Source organism: Nelumbo nucifera, chromosome 6, assembly GCF_055504915.1.
Source record: "Nelumbo nucifera cultivar China Antique chromosome 6, China Antique-T2T, whole genome shotgun sequence".
Lineage (NCBI taxonomy): Eukaryota > Viridiplantae > Streptophyta > Magnoliopsida > Proteales > Nelumbonaceae > Nelumbo > Nelumbo nucifera.
Genome location: NC_142654.1, coordinates 33,070,589 through 33,086,655, shown reverse-complemented (window position 1 = coordinate 33,086,655; position 16,067 = coordinate 33,070,589). Strand labels below are relative to the sequence as shown.

The following is a 16,067-nucleotide window of genomic DNA, read 5'->3' as shown; positions in this document are numbered from 1 at the left end:
TTTTTTGAAGCCCAGTGGCGATCGTTCGTCTTTATAATTTATGGCTAGTCCCTGTCTCAAAAACTTTATGAATCAAGAAAGAAAAATGGAGATACAGGGTATCGATCCCCGTACCTCTCGCATGCTAAGCGAGCGCTCTACCATCTGAGCTACATCCCCAATGATTAATATTTTAATTTTTTTTATTTAGTACTGACATTTAATTTAATCTGAAAACTAGAAAGATAATCAATCAATGAATCAACCGGTATCTTAAAATTGGTCAAAGCTATGAATAAAATGGGCTGTGGCTCAAGCTCGGCAGGCAATTGTGACTTGTGGACAGTAGGGTTGTAATTGGATTGGATGTAACAAAATCCACATCTGATTTGATTATTGATAGCATACATTCAAATCTGATTGGATTTAAAGATTCGGATTCGAATCTTAACGGACTTGAAAAGAATGCAAATTCTAGTTTAATTTTTGTTTGGGTTTTATTAGGTCTTATTTTATTTTATTTGTACTGCAATCAAATAAAATAAAGTAAAATTTGAAACAAAAATAAATCAGAATTTGCACCCAAATCATTTGCATTATCATAGTTTTGCAACAGTGCAAATTTATTTGCATTGCAACCAAACACAGCCTAGGAATGACCAAAACCCATAGCCCCAAATACCTGTCTCTCAATCTTTAAACCCCCTTTCCCGAATTTCATAATGACACTAAGGCTTCATTTGGAAATGATGCAAATAGAATGTGAATGCAAATATGCAGTGTAAAACGGTCCATACAAATGCTAAGTTGGGCTAACTTTGCATTGATAAATTTACCTTCTTACCAAACAGATTTTTAGCAATAAGGGATGCAAACACGAATCCAAATAAAATATATGCCTTTTTTAACAAAAGCCCACATTGAATGCAAATTTACTTCTTTTTTGTCGTTGTACACTTACATCTCATTTTCGATGTAAATGTCTTGCCAAACACTAATAAAACTGAACTAGAATACATATTTACCCTGAAACAGAATTTACACTCTATTTGCATTGTTTCCAATCAAAACCTGACGGATCCATTCCAATTCCAACTGTTTGATTGAATAAAATGAGATTTCAATTTCCATGACATTCTTGAGAGAATGACCACTCCTGTCCTGAGAATTTCATTCCAACCAGCCAAAAAAAGGCAAGCTGCTTAGAAAACCCCCCAAGCCCTCTCTTTACCCGGTCGGTCATGCATATCTTAAAGAGTCCAATTCAGATTCCTATCAGAACCAACCATAGAGGGTAGGTGTACAGATCCTTAGAATGGAGTTCACATCTGCCCCCCCCCCCCCCCCCCTCCCCCCTCCCCCCTCCCCCAAGAACGCCCACCAGAACATCTCCCATACTTGTCATTGGGAAACGGCCCCAATACACGGTTGGAATGTGCTGAGGCGTTTCTGGGGCACATTCTGTGGGGGCAGATGCGACTTCCTTAGAATGTCCATGCTTTCATATTCCAGGCGATTGATGTTGCACCATTCATGAGGCAACATATTTTCATATATTTATCTATTTTGTTCAGGCGTGCATGTGTGCATTTTTTATTTTAGGAGTTGGTTGCTTCGTTGCTTGTTTGTAGTGGGGAGCTCTCAAGTCTGGAGCACTTATTGAAAGTGCCAAGAGATCACCCGACTCCTGACCACGGAGAGTTCAATTGAAATTATTGAGAGATCACACTCGCACGATAAAATAAAAGGGGCATTACATCAACTCGGTGAAAAAAAAAACAATGTTCTTCTGAACTACATAACCATTTCTGGAGAATGATCTTTGTTAATCCAGTACAAGATTTGCAAAAATGAATCCTCTCAACTGGAGGAAGCTTACTATTTCCTAATAATCAGTAATACCAGTAAGCCTACTCGACCACGGCCATTAGGTCACTCTCTCGTGCAAAGCAGTGCCTTGCATCTGTACCCAAATCCACCTGCATACAACATGGATGCAAATCATATTTAGAACTTTAAATATATGATCCAATACAAGTAAACAAACTAAAAGCCTAAAAATGTTCCACCGACCAAACTTTGGAACATCTGTCATTCAGCCTTGTAACCTGGGCCCAACTAAGGACAACTAGGTCAGCAACTCAGCATTAATATGGAAAGCAATTCACTGCTCAGAACCAATGAAGATCAAGATATCATCCACTGGTTTCTGGTTTGAACGAGTTTGTTTTAGCATCCATAAAACATGCTAACTATTTGTCAGTAAAGTTGCAAAGCAACAGGGCAGGTTCATAATACTAAATAATCAGACAAGCAACTAGTAAAATTGTAAAAGTGGGGATAACTTATTTTTGTGTCACAGCATAGTGCCACAAATGGTTTAACATAAGAGGCAGTGAGGGCAATTAGACCCTACATTTGATAGGTCTCTCATTGGCTATATGTCTACTGATAGGGCTTGCTCATGGGGCATATGGAGGTTGTCTTCAAATGAAGGTAATTCTGTGCTAAGGTTCAATGCATTGTAACACTACTTACCTCATATGCATTAATATCCGAGAGAAGAACCTGCAAGACAAGATCCTGACCTTGAGGAACTATAAACAAAAATGGCAAACTACACTATAAAAGGAAAAGAAAAAGAAGCAAAGCAATACAATGCAATGAAATGAAGTTTACAATAAACTCATTAACTCAAGTTGAGACTTGAGAGACATCCTACAAATACACAATTACTGGTCAACTGCTCAAATTTTGTGACTTTGCCAGTATATACTATTTACCCACAACCAAAATACCACGGCAAAAATCACATATACTTTTTTGAAGAAGGTAGAGTATCACATATACTTGTCAGTCTGAACTTGTACCTTTTTCCCAGCTTCCACTTCCTTGACATCAGAACCAACAGACAAAATCTGTAAGAAATGCACACTGATTAATGTTGTTCTTGACAATAATTTAAAAAGGTTTCTTTTTGTTTGAGTTGCACACAACTCACCTCTCCCATTAGGTAGCGCTCAAATTTAACAGCTGATTTGGGCAGCAACACTCCACCTACTGATTTCTGTTCAACACACTCTATTAATAATTACAGTTTACGTCAAGGAAAGAAATGAAACAACTTTCAAGTCTGATTTTGATCATAAGTGACTGTAAAGAAACATGGATCTACTAGCAGCATCACATACACATGGTGCACAAGGGAAATGAGATCACCGATTCACCATATAATGGGTCCAGCCAGGAAATCTACTTGATTCAATAAATCTAAACCTTCACATGTTTTATAGAACATATTGCTAGCCTTAAGGTCAAATTGTAAAACTTTCCTTTTAGCCTAAGTGGTATTCTCCCATCACACATCAATCCAACATGCACCCCTCTATTTCAACCATCTTGCTCTAAGCCTATAATTATTAGTTGCACCATCCCCAATCCCTCCTTTGATATGGATTATTAAACCAATAATAAACTTCACACAGATTTCTCTTAATCCCCCATCCTAACAGCAGGGATGTCAACAGAATCTGAAAGCCTTCAACTCCATCTGAGATATGATCTGATTATTTGAGATTTTGCTGATCTATTTGCATAAGGGAATGGGATTCCAATTTTAATGCCCATGGTACGAGGCAAAGTGTGTGCCTTTTCAAAGCGATGCAAAATTTTGAATACAATTCAAAGAACAAAAATAAAAATAAAAATAAAACTATAATACATAAAAATGCAAACCTGAATTTTAAAAGAAATTAAGTGTTTTAAAAAGCCTATTGTCTCAAATTAAAATACAAAGACATAACATATAACGTACATTCAAAACGAAAACGTAGAAGTGAAAGCAAACATATGTTGACTGTACCGAAGTTCTTCAAGCACTAAATAATTCAAGCATGTGAAACTTTCAATTTATTTATTTATCCTCTACTTGCATTGTTTCAAGCATCCTGTGTAATGTTAAACATCTTGTATTCCTAATCCTAAGAGATTGGCCCTTTGCCTCCTCCATAAAGACCCTTGAGGCAAAGGCCAGATAGATCCATGCGGGTTTTGGGTAGCAGCTTGGACCTAAATTTTTTGCCCATATATACAAAGAGATTGGTTTTATGATTTTAATCGCAACTTATTCTATTTTGGAATTAGGAATCCAATATTAGTTGTATTTTTGTTGCTTCTTTAATTAAAAAGTTTCTATTTTAGATCCTAACTGCAAAAACTAATGCTTCAGATATTTGAATAGTTTTTGTTTTTGTTTATTTTAGAAGCTAATAGACCATTATCAGTATAAAAACAGGTGATAAAAGGCAATTTAAAATTGTTCAGCCATTATAAAGATGTAAATCCGCAAAAGATAACAGAAAAGACATTTAAATAAAAAAGGTATTCACTTGTGCTGATGTGCACCATGCACGCTATTTGAGAGGGGCTACTACTCTGGTTCAAGTGAAGCGCATGCCTTCAGATGCACCTTACCATGTACCTAGGCACACCTTTCCATCATTTCATACTTACATAAATTTATTTTATATATACAAGCCAAATGGTGATTAAATTATTTACAAATTTCAGTTTTTTCTATATTTTAAAGACGGCAAAATAAACTCAAATTAAACACACAAGTCCAAAGGTACTATTTGAGGTTCCCTACATCAAATCAGATTTTCGATCAGATTCGAATTTTAAATATCCAAATTAGACTCAGATGTGATTGGATGCAATCCAAAATGCTATCTCATTAAAACCTTACCTAATGGACTCTAGTTCCCACACTTATTATTTTTGCATTTGAATTGCAGATTCTGTTTTAGTCCTACTTATATTAAAATCTCTTGATTCTAAAGCATTTCCCCGAAGATCTAATTTTTCATTTAAGCTTTCTAGTTTTATAAATTAATACTATGTACTCAGCAAACAACACCTCCTTCCTAATAGTCAATTCATCCATGACCAGTGCAAATAAAAAATGGTTACGTAATGATCTTTGATGAAGTCCCATTGTGATTGGACACTTTGATGTCAACCCTTGATGTTATAACAGTGGTCATTGCACAATAATGCATGCCCTTAATATTTAATAAAGTTTCATAGAGTAGTTTATAAGTTTAAGGGACAATCTATGATGTGGAAAAGATATGGTATGGGAAGAGTTTTGACCAATCAAAACCCACCCATTTGGCTGTTATGTTTATGATTCCAGTTGACTGGTCAGAAATTTTTCAGATATCATATCTTTTCCATATCACAGCCAAACCCTAAGTTTAATCATGTAATAATTATTACAACCTTGCTCATTCTCCATTCATTTGGCACTTTCTTTATTTTCACCATTTTTTCTTGGTGAAACAATAATATCCCAAGTTAACAAGGGTGGGAAAGTGGGTTTGAATTAAAGAGTGGCACTTTGTGCAGAAAATACAAGGTTCAATGACTTCAATCTGTATCCAGTCAATACCTACTAAAACCTCAAATAGTAGGGAGTCCTAGGGACCAAAACTAGGTAATGGCCCTTTTATGTGGTATCAAAGAGATTCCATATGTTCATGGGGAGAAGGCAGACTTTAAAGCATCATCCTCTGGAAACTTTCATGATACTAATAATGTAAGAAAAATAATGACAACACCACCAATAACAATGAGATTCAACTCATTCTGTGGTTGAATAATGAGAAATTCCTTTCTCCTTTAGCAAGTAGGGGGAAAGGATTGAGTCCTCAAATCAAAACTACACCAAGCCGTGTTGATCTATGTTCAAGCCCTCCAACTGGAAATAGTAAAGTAGTAAACTCAAGTTGGACATCAAAATGGAATTTTGGTCCTATTCCACCATGACTTTCTAAAACCACCTCCAAACCAGACAACTAGTTTTTTTTTTATAGTTAACCTGAATTTACAGTTATCAAATAAAAGATACCCCCTGCATTTTGCTACCTACAACTCCCTCTGCAAATATCGGCTTGGATTACTATGTTGAGAATGAACATCAAAATTTGTAACATTAATACATCAGTTCGAGTGGGCTTAGATGAACTCAAATTAAAGTATTCAATCAATATCTTAAAATTTAGATTAAACAATGCGGTTAACGACTTAACTCTTCAACAAGACCAATTTTACCAGGCCTTCATTGTAGTTTTCTTTGTGTTTCTAAAATTCTACTAATTGTCCAGGGAAAAAGATATAAAAGACCAGAAGCCCATAAGAAAACACAAATCCGACTTAAGAAGAGAAGTAAAAGAGATAGATACCGCAGGCAACTCCTCTAAACGAATCAGAACCCTATCGGATTGTGGAACAACCTACCAGAAAGAAAGGAAAACTATGAACCTCAAGCAAAATACAGAACAATTCGAGAACAGCATACATAACCAAAGCCAGGTTAGAATAGAAAAACGAAAACCCAGGAGGGGGTGGAGCACCTTCGTAGGCTCCCATTTTTTGGCCACTGCATTAACTCTCAAAGCATTCTTCCGCAAACCTGTTCACAACCCATGTGCAAAATTATGGGAATAGTCAGGAAAAACAAGGGGTGGAACTTAAACAAAGATATCTATGGAGAGAGATGAAGCTTCAGAGGTGAAAACCTGGTAATCTCTGATTCGAGAAAGAAGAGAGGTTGGTTTTGTAAGAAGAGAAAGGCTTTGCTACTGTAATGAATGCAGACGCCATGGATAAGGATGGAGATAGAGAGAGATGCGACAGCTAGAGTTCCGAGTAGTCGAGATTTGAGAAGGTTCAAGAACAAAAACCCCTTTTATGGTCTTCAACGTACGAGTATCGAATCGCCGATACGTATCGGCACAAATAGAATCGCCGGATTCTAGAGGGTTCGGATGTCTTTGCTTGCGGTTGCGGCTTAATGTAGAGCTGCAAATGGGTATGGACCGCACGGCCAACCCATACTTTTCTATGGGCTCGGTTGGTTTTTTAGGGCTTCTGGTTAGATGTGGGCCAGAAAGCATTCATAATATGCTTGGATTAATTGTGGTTTGGATTATCAGTTCGGGCATATGAGGCCAAGTCTTTTGGTTGGCCCAAGGCCCAACGTAACCGGCCCTAGTTGCACAACTAAAATGTTGGCATCTTCCAACCGGAACCAAGCTCCAAGACTATGAACAGTGGGGCAGGGCCAGAGCTGGCCGTGCCTTATGTCTACAGCAACCACAAAAGTTACAAGAAGGTTTTTAAAACTGAACCGGACAACGAACCAATTAGGGGTCTAGTTCCCCAGTCGAACAGTCCGACTGTTCGAACCAAACGGATGGTTGTTCTGACAAAATAATTAAAAATAAATAAAAACAACCAAACTATTGGACGGTTCAACTACTCGGGTCAGCGATTTGTTGACCAAATCAACGATTTTTGGTGAAATAACGGTTCTGGGGTAAGGTTCCCAGTTTTTCTAGTCCAACCATCCAAACCGGTCCAGTTTTAAAAACCATGAGTTACGACTTGCAAAAACACGGTTGATAGAACTGCAACTTGAGCAGGGTCGGTTGAGCTTTTGTTAAGACTTGGATGGGTTGTGCAAATTTTTCAAGTTGGGTATCCGATTTAGCAACATTGGGTCTGTTTGGTTCATGGTCGGAATTGGAATTGGAATGGCCCATCCCCCCTCCCAGGCTTGTTTACGACAATCGGAATCGGAATCATAATGGGATTATTTTTAGTGACAACTAACAGTGTCTTAACTCACCAGAGTATACAGGGTTCAACAATTGAAGGTAGACTTGTTCATAGGCCAGGCTTGGGCTTGGCTTTCGCCAAATTTTGAATGGGTCATCCTAAATCTCAAGCCCAAAACAACGAACCTTCATGGGCCAGTCTTCTCATGTTCCTCTTTCTTCAAAGAACTGGCCCATTCCCCACCTATATTTGGACTCCCTTTTCCAATTTTGGAAGTTTGGGGTAGACCAATTCCTCCCAGAATTAATGCCTTTTGTAGGGAAGCTTTCCTTGAAAAGTATAACACTTACGACCTACTCCAAAGAAAAAGGCATAATTGGTGTTTATTCCCACACTGGTGCATCCTTTGTAAGAAGAATGGTGAGACATGTTATCACTTACTGGTTTCTTGCCCATTTGTTTCAGAGATCTGGTGTTGGTTTTTCTATCTTTTTGGTTGTAGGTGGATCCCCCCCCCCCTCAAATGTACAAAGCCTATTCCATTCTACTACTGTTAGGGGGCTGAAGAAGAGAGGGAAAATTTTGTGGAGATGTATAAGAGCAACATGTTGGACAATCTAGGAGAAAAGGAACCAACGTACCTTTTCATGGGAAAGAGATAAATAAAGGTGTAATTATTAAACTAATTTCTTTAAGGGTGGTTCATTGGGTTAAGACTTTGCAAATTTTTGAAAACTATTCAAAATGAGATATCATCAAGAAGTGGAGAGAAATAGCTTGGTCAGCTCCAAGGAAGAATACATCTAACCCAATTTGGTTCCCTCCAACTTCAGGGTTCACTAAACTAAACTTTCAAGGTAGTAGCAAAGGAAATCTAGGCCTGTTAGGTATAGGGGAGCTTTCAGGGATGATGAAGGTCGAATTATTGCTCTGTACTCTGGTTCTATTGGATAGGGGGGACTGAGCTCAAATATTGGCTGTTTTGGAAGGGTTGAAAAGAGCTCAAGAGTTAAATATCAGGAAATTGGTGATTCTAAGTTGGCTATAAACTGGCTAATGAAGGATGATTCTAGTTTGTGGAAGTTTCTAAATGAGAAGAAGAAAGTTAGATATCTCATACAAAATATGGAAGTCAAGTTTCAATGGACTAAGAGGTGTGCCAATTCCTTGGCATATTCATTGGCCAAACAAGGGGTGGGAAGAGTTAAATTTTTCTAGGCAATATTGTAATCTGAATTGTTTTCTTGGGAGGGTTATGAGTTTTTACCCCTCCTTTTGTATATTTATTTATTAATATCTATTAATAAATATTAATAAAAGTCTTTGTAATCTATCCAAAAAAATCTCAAGCCCAAAACAGTGAAAAAATCAGGTGGAGGGGGCGCCAATAAAGATAAGAGGCCTTCCCCAATCATCTCAAATGGGATTCTCATTCCCATGGGGGCTCAAATGGGAGATGCCATTCCACTAGAAATGAGAATTGGATTTTGATTCTACGAAAACTCAAGAGCCGTATGAAGCTCTTCCTCTCAACATGAGAGGAGTCAAGGAAGAAAACTTCTTTATTTATAGAAGAGAGAAAATTACAACATTTTCTTTTTTACAACTTCAGGAAACTAATAAAAAGAGAATAGAAAGAATTTGGGAACTAAAAAAATTAGGAAACTAATAAAGAAATAGAAAACAAGGATCTCAAGGATCAAGAGAGGCATTTCTTTCTATTAGTTGTATGGTTGATGTAGCGTGTGTAGTAATTGGATCTCCCCCTTGTACGCTCTCTTCTTGAGATTTTACACTCCCCCTCAAGATGATGTGGGAACTAGAATAAACACCCATTTTTGTCTTAATAATGGAAACATGTTTTCGGACAAAGGTTTTGTAAAAATATCACTAAGTTGTTCTTCTAAGTTAACATACTTGGTAACTACAAATCCCATTCCAACTTTTTTTCCCTCGCAAAGTAATAATCAAGCTCAATATATTTTGTTTGAGCATGAAAAACCGGATTGACTATCATGTAAAAGGCATTTATATTGTTACAAACGATAGTTGAAAGTTGAGGAAGAGAAATGCCAACATCTTGTAGCAAGAAAGATAATCACATCAACTCAATTGTAACAGATGATAGTGCTTGGCATTCTGCTTCAACCCCAACTTCAAGAAGAAAGGTACATGTCACATAGGGAGCAAGGACATTGGGCACCACAATGCAAATTCAATTAGAAGAAATCGAGTAATGGCAACAATAACAAAAGTTCAGTTAATTTGACTGAATCAAATGTCATTGTTGCAATAGTTGTTTCTAAGGTTAATATGGTAGTGGATTCTAAGAAATGGATTTTAGATACAACAGTTACAAGACATTACAACAACAGTTACAAGACATTACAGTAACAGAAGTTGTTTTCAGTCCTACACTCCCATTGGGGAAGGTGAGTAGGTGTTCTTGGGCAATTGTAGGCATGCTCCCATTATTGGCAAAGGAAATGTTCTCTTAAAACTGACTTCTAGGAAAATTCTATCCCTTTCTAATGTCTTTCATATTCCCAACATTTGTAGAAACACGATTTCAAGCTCCCTACTCAATAAAGTTGGAATAAAACTCTCATTTGAGTCCGATAAACTTATACTCAACAAAAACGATGCCTTTGTCGAGAAGGGTTATTACAGTAATGGCCTATTTGTTCTAAATGTACTTGAAATCATGAATGAAAATGCTTCTACTTCTATTTATATTATTGACTTTGTTGATATTTGGCATGGTAGATTAGAACATGTTAGTGTTCCACACTTAAAGAAGATGAAGAAAATATGATTAATTTCTGATTTTTCAGAAAACAACCTTGACAACTGCCAAATATGCATAGAATCAAAATTTACTAAGATAAGTCATAAACCAATACAAAGAGAAAACGACTTACTTGGATTGATACATAATAACTTAGGAGAGATGAAAGTCACTATGTCTAGTAGAGGAGGAAAATCGTATTACATAATCTATATTAATGATTTCTCTAGATTATTAAAGTACTTAGAAGTAAAGATGAAGTAGAAGAAATGTTTTACAAATACAAAAATGAAGTTGAATTACAGTTAGGCAAGAAAATTAAAAGAGTCAGAATTTATAAGGGAGGAGAATATGATTCATTATCCCTCAAAAATTTTGTGAAAATATAGGAATGATACATGAAACCACCGCTCCCTATTCTCTTGAATCAAATGGAGTTGCAAAAGGGAAAAATATGGCTTTAAAATAAATGATGAATTGTCTACTTATAAGTTCTAGTCTACCTCAAAATATGTGGGGAGAAGCCATAATAACTACGTGCTATATGCAAAATAGAATTCCACAAAAGAAAACAAGACTAACACCCTATGAACTTTAAAAGGGTTACACACCAAAATTAAAATTCCTGAAAGTGTGTAGGTGCTTAGCAAAAGTTGGAATCCCTGAACCTAAAAAGTGGAAAGTCAGACCAAGAACTATAGATTGTACATTTATTGGATATGCACTAGGGGCGAGCATACTTCAGTTAAAACTGAAAAACCAAATCGGAATTTCAATTTCGGTTCAATTGGTTCGGTTTAATAAGTTTTCAGTTCAATTTCGGTTGTGAAAATCGATTTAAGTATATTTCGGTTTCAATTTCAGTTGTCATGGTTCATAAATCGGTTAACCGAAAAAATTGGTTTGTTTTTTAAAGTTATATTTTTTAATATTATTGGTAGTTTCTACTTTTTAGCTTGATGCCTCGATGCATGGGCCACGAAATAATTTTGGTCCTATCTTATCTCTTGTAGTTTGGTTGCATGTAATTAAATACTTGGTGGAAAGTATAAATTGTAAAGCTGAATAGGAAACTTAAACGTCAGACTTGAGAAGTTTAACTAAAGAGGGAAAACTAAAAAAAGTAAAAAAAAAAACCTTTTCAGTCCTTCCATAGTGAGCACGTCTACCTGTCTAGCCTCTGAGGTCTATTCGTCTTCTTCTCATCAACGTCCTTGTAGAGTGCAGAGAAAGCCAGAGACTGAGATTGCATTCTTCCCAACCAACGTCTCTTCTCATGATTTCACTCTCACCTTTCAAACCCAGAAATTCAAACTTGGAAGAGAGTGAGAGACCAACAGCAATGCAACGACTACAACAAGATGACAGAGATTGCAACCTGCAACCTTCTTCTTCTTCTACTTCTTCTAGTTGGGTGTGAAATTCTAATTTGGTTTTTAACCAAAATAACTGAAAAAAAAATCAGTTTTGTTTGGTCAATTTTTACAAAGTTCAGTTTTAGGTTGGTTTACACATATGATAAATCAACTATTAAAATTCCGGTTTTTTGGTTCAGTTTTAAATTGAATGCTCACCCCTAATATGCACAAAATAGTATAGCCTATGTTAAAATCTGAAGGCAATATTGTAGAGCCTAACACTATCTTAGAGTCTCAAGATGTAGAATGTTTTGAAACCATCTTTCCTCATAAAAGGGATGAAACTAACATAGAAAATAGAATTGATAAACCATCTTTCCACAGATTTAATTAGGACTTCTTTTCCTCCAAAAGACAGAAAGGACTCACTCCATGCCTTGGTTTTGTTTTGAACTCTCTCTTTAATGAAGGAAAAGGTCTTTGATTTTAACTTTCCTAATTCAAAGGGGAGACCAAGATAGACCGAAGGTGTGCCAACTCTTCTGAATTTGAGAATTTTGGCAATGATTTTCTGAAGCCTATGGTGAAGGTTCTTGATAAAATAAATTTCAGACTTCAAGAAATTCACCCATTAACCTGAAACCCTTCCATAATCCTGAATTGCTTCCAAGAGATGTTTCCCTTTTTGCAAATTAGCCTTTGCAAACATGATAGAATCATCTACAAAGAACAAATGGGTGAGAATTGGACAATCATTTCTCATTTTAATGCTCGTAACCATTCTTTCTGAATTTAACCTTTTGAGCATAGAAGAGAGAACATCAGAGCAAATGAGAAAGAGGTAGGAGAGAGTGGGTCCCCTTGTCTTAAACATCTTGCAGGCACAATAACCCCACTTGAGCTTCCATTTACTAGAACCCTATAAGTCACTTAGGTTACTCATTCCATGATCCATCCCACGAATTTGGACTCAAATCCCATTTTGGTGAGAGCAGACCTTAGATGATCCCATTCTACCATGTCATACGCTTTACTTATCTCCATTTTGATAGCCATATATCCATTTTCATCTTGGTTTTGTTTAGGAAGTGAAAAACCTCATAAGCTATGAGGATGTTATCAATTATCAATCTACCAGGAAGGAAAGCACTTTGGTTTGAGCTTATGGACTCAGCCAGGATGGGCTTCAAACGGTTAGCAAGAATTTTTGCTATCACTTTGTAAATGGTATTGCAGAGGCTTATTGGTCTGAATTGAGATGGATCCTCTAGACTTTTACACTTTGGGGTCAGGGGGTATGAAAGTTTCATTTAACTATCTTGATATACTCCCAAACCTAAAGAAACTCTTAACAACCTCTTTGACACTACCTCCCACCATACTCTAGTGATTTTGGAAAAAAGAATTTGGATAGCCATCAAAACCCGAGGCCTTCCTAGGTGCCATCTGAAAGAGCACTTAAGAAATTTCAGAATATTCTACCTCCCTTTCCAACTTCATATTAGTATATTTAGAAATACAGTGATTTATCATATTAGTTACAACCCCAATATTACTAGGAGATGAAGATTGAAAGAATTGCTGGAAGAATTCCATTAGAATCGATGAAACGTTCATTTTGCCCCTCCACCCAATCACCCTCCTGATTTTTTACTTTCACTATTCTATTTCTAGCCCTTCTCTTGATTGTTGCTAAGCGGAAGAATTTTGTATTCTTGTCGCCTAAGTGGAACCAATTTTGGCGGCTTTTTTGGGTCCATAGGTCTTCTTTCCTTTTCAACTCCTTGTCTAGTTGGTATTCAAGATCAACCAACTTTGTCCGATTGAAATCACTGCTTCCTTTGGATAACTCCTTTTTAATATTCTCTTTTAGGCATTGAACTTTTTTCTTGAACTTTCCAAAATACCTCATTGTTCCATTTCTTCAGTAAACCACTGAGCTTTTCTACATTTCCTTCTAAAGTTGGATTACTAATCACCTTTGAAATCTTCTCCCCAGACTTGACTAATGTGGTTTTCAAATCCCTCTTGGGTGGACCACATGTCCTCAAACCTAAACGGCCTCCATAGCTTTTCTCTTATTGGACAGGTATCAAGGGTTATTGAAAGATGGTCTGAGCCATTTGAAATGTGATGGATTAAACTTGTCTCATCAAAAGTGCATCTCTAGTTTGAACTGTAGAGAGCTAAATCCAATCTTTCCTTGCATTTTCTCAATCATCTCTTGTATTGTTCCAAGTAAAGCTGGGCACATGGAAACCTAGGTCCTCTAGCTCACAATCATTTAGGATTTCAACATTTGTACCTAACTTCCCAAAGCTAACTGGTTTGCCCCCTTCCTTATCTTTCTTGTTCACAATTAAATAGAAATCCCCAATATACAGCGATGGGCTATGAACCATTCTCACAAATCCTTCAATTCCACAAAGAAATCTTTCTTTTTTTATTTAGAAGATTCCCCATAGGTGAAGCTACATAGCCAATCTCCTTTCCCTTCATCAATAATTCTAGTATGAATAAATGTGTCACTAGTTTTTAGAATACAGATTTTAATATTTGGATCCCAAAACAAGGCCAACCCCCCCCCCCCCCCCCCCCCCGGCAAAACCCCTAGAGTCAACACTCCAACAACCCCAAGACCTGAAACACCTCAATTTATTTTTACAATCAAGGAGTGAACATTTTGTCTCCATCAAAAAAACTATGTTTGGCTTCAACAAAAGCAATTTTTCTTTTAAAGCTGATCCCTTGATAGTTCCAACTAAATATTAACATTGGCAACCTTGGGGTTGTTTTGGGACAGCCTCCTGAACCTACTTATTTAGTTGCGATAAGGAACAACCTTTTGACAAACAACAACATTTAGCCCTCAATCCAAGCCTACGGTTAAAAAGTAAATTACTACCCCCATGGTTTAGTATGAAAACTCTCAATGTCTTTTTAAACAGCCTCATCCTTCTATAGTGCAAGTTTGAGCTGACCCAAGCAAAATTTTTACAGTGAGATAAAAGAACTTTCCTAAATCTATTACTCTTGTTTTGGAGTTTTATAGTCACTTTCATCATGCCCCTTCAATGGTACAGAGAATGTAAGCCTTTCAAATTTGTTGCAGAAGGCTTTCAAGGGTTCAAACTTAGAGGGACACCAGTCTCACAAGTGCAAAAAGCGTGGTTTGTGTTTGCATTACCAATAAAAGCAATTAAACAAAGGACTTAGAAATACCTGATTCATTTCTGTGTTATTCTCTATACAATGAAACTCACCATCACCATATGTTAGTCTTTCTTTAGTCAATTGGTCTTCTAAATACATTTCTTCAAAAGCTTGTCAATCTTCTAGATCCAAGCCATCAAGACAAACTTCTCCCAAATTCCTCAAACTTTCCTCATCCATATTCGTTAGCTCCTCTTCAGGGTCCCATTCTTGCGATAGTTTTGGCTTCTTGCAACTAGGGTCTTCTAAATTCATTTATTCAAAGGCTTGTCGATCTTTCGGGTCTAAGACTTCAAGACAAACCTCTCCCAAATTTCTCACTCTCCTTATCCATATTCGCTAACTCCTCTTCAAGGTCCCATTCTTGCAGTTGTTTTGGCTTCTTACAGCTGGATTCAACCAAATCTTGGATTTGTTGAAAAGTCTTAGCCCAGTTCCTTTTTCTCACTACTCCCACCAGTTCAACCTGTAGGCCACCTATCACACTAGTGTCTGCCTCATCCGCTTTTTTTGAAATTGGGCTAGGTCTATCTCTAGAGTCAAAGTCTTCAGCCATGTCAAAGCCTAGCTAGTTTCGGACATTAGAGAGTAGAGCTATGTTACTTGAAACATGACCGAAAGAATTTTTCTTTTCTATTGCAGAGCCTACATTCACCGAAATGGAAATGCTTTGGTTGCAAGTTTTTAGTCTCGCCGCCTACCACACTACTTGGTCCTCAGCATGGAGTGAACTTTGAGGATTCTGTTTGGCCGGAGAAAGGTCCAATATACCACCTTTCTGACCAACAACTTGTTGTAGATCATTTTTGCAGGTGAACTGTACTCTACAACATAGAACTCAACTTGACATTTCCTCTCCCTGATCTGACTTTTTGGGGTGCTCGGGGGTGGTTCTCTCTCTTCTATCGGATTTATAGTTACATTCTTTACAGAACAGCTCTAAAAGTCTTTGGCTGTAGGGGTTTGTTTTTAGGCAGTTTAGACTCACTTCCTTTTGGATGATAATCGGCGTTGGGAATTTGATCTCATTTTTTTTTCTACTCTCATCCAGGGACTAAAGCCCAATCGGCCCCCTCCAACATTCATCGACTACAATGCTAGTCTAT

The 16,067-nt window shown here is 37.0% G+C and overlaps 1 protein-coding gene and 1 non-coding gene across 3 annotated transcripts; both read right to left on the bottom strand.

Annotated features, from left to right (window-relative positions):
• Nucleotides 1-86: 86 nt before the first annotated feature.
• Nucleotides 87-159, bottom strand: TRNAA-AGC (transfer RNA alanine (anticodon AGC)). The gene has a single exon. It is a non-coding gene; the product is annotated as a tRNA-Ala (tRNA).
• A 1,557-nt stretch (nt 160-1,716) lies between these two features.
• LOC104606412 (10 kDa chaperonin 1, chloroplastic) lies at nt 1,717-6,735 on the bottom strand. 2 transcript variants are annotated; one of them, XM_010271585.3, is made up of 7 exons: nt 6,561-6,719; nt 6,396-6,454; nt 6,225-6,275; nt 2,981-3,046; nt 2,850-2,897; nt 2,518-2,547; nt 1,717-1,958 (listed from the first exon to the last, which is right to left on the bottom strand). In XM_010271585.3, the coding sequence occupies exons 1-7, from the start codon at nt 6,643-6,645 to the stop codon at nt 1,890-1,892; spliced, it is 408 nt and encodes a 135-aa protein (XP_010269887.1). In that variant the 5' UTR covers nt 6,646-6,719; the 3' UTR covers nt 1,717-1,889. The 2 variants fall into 2 exon arrangements, with proteins under 2 accessions (XP_010269887.1, XP_088745479.1); XM_088889353.1 differs by lacking the exon at nt 6,225-6,275 and having other exon boundaries at nt 6,561-6,735.
• Nucleotides 6,736-16,067: the final 9,332 nt, after the last annotated feature.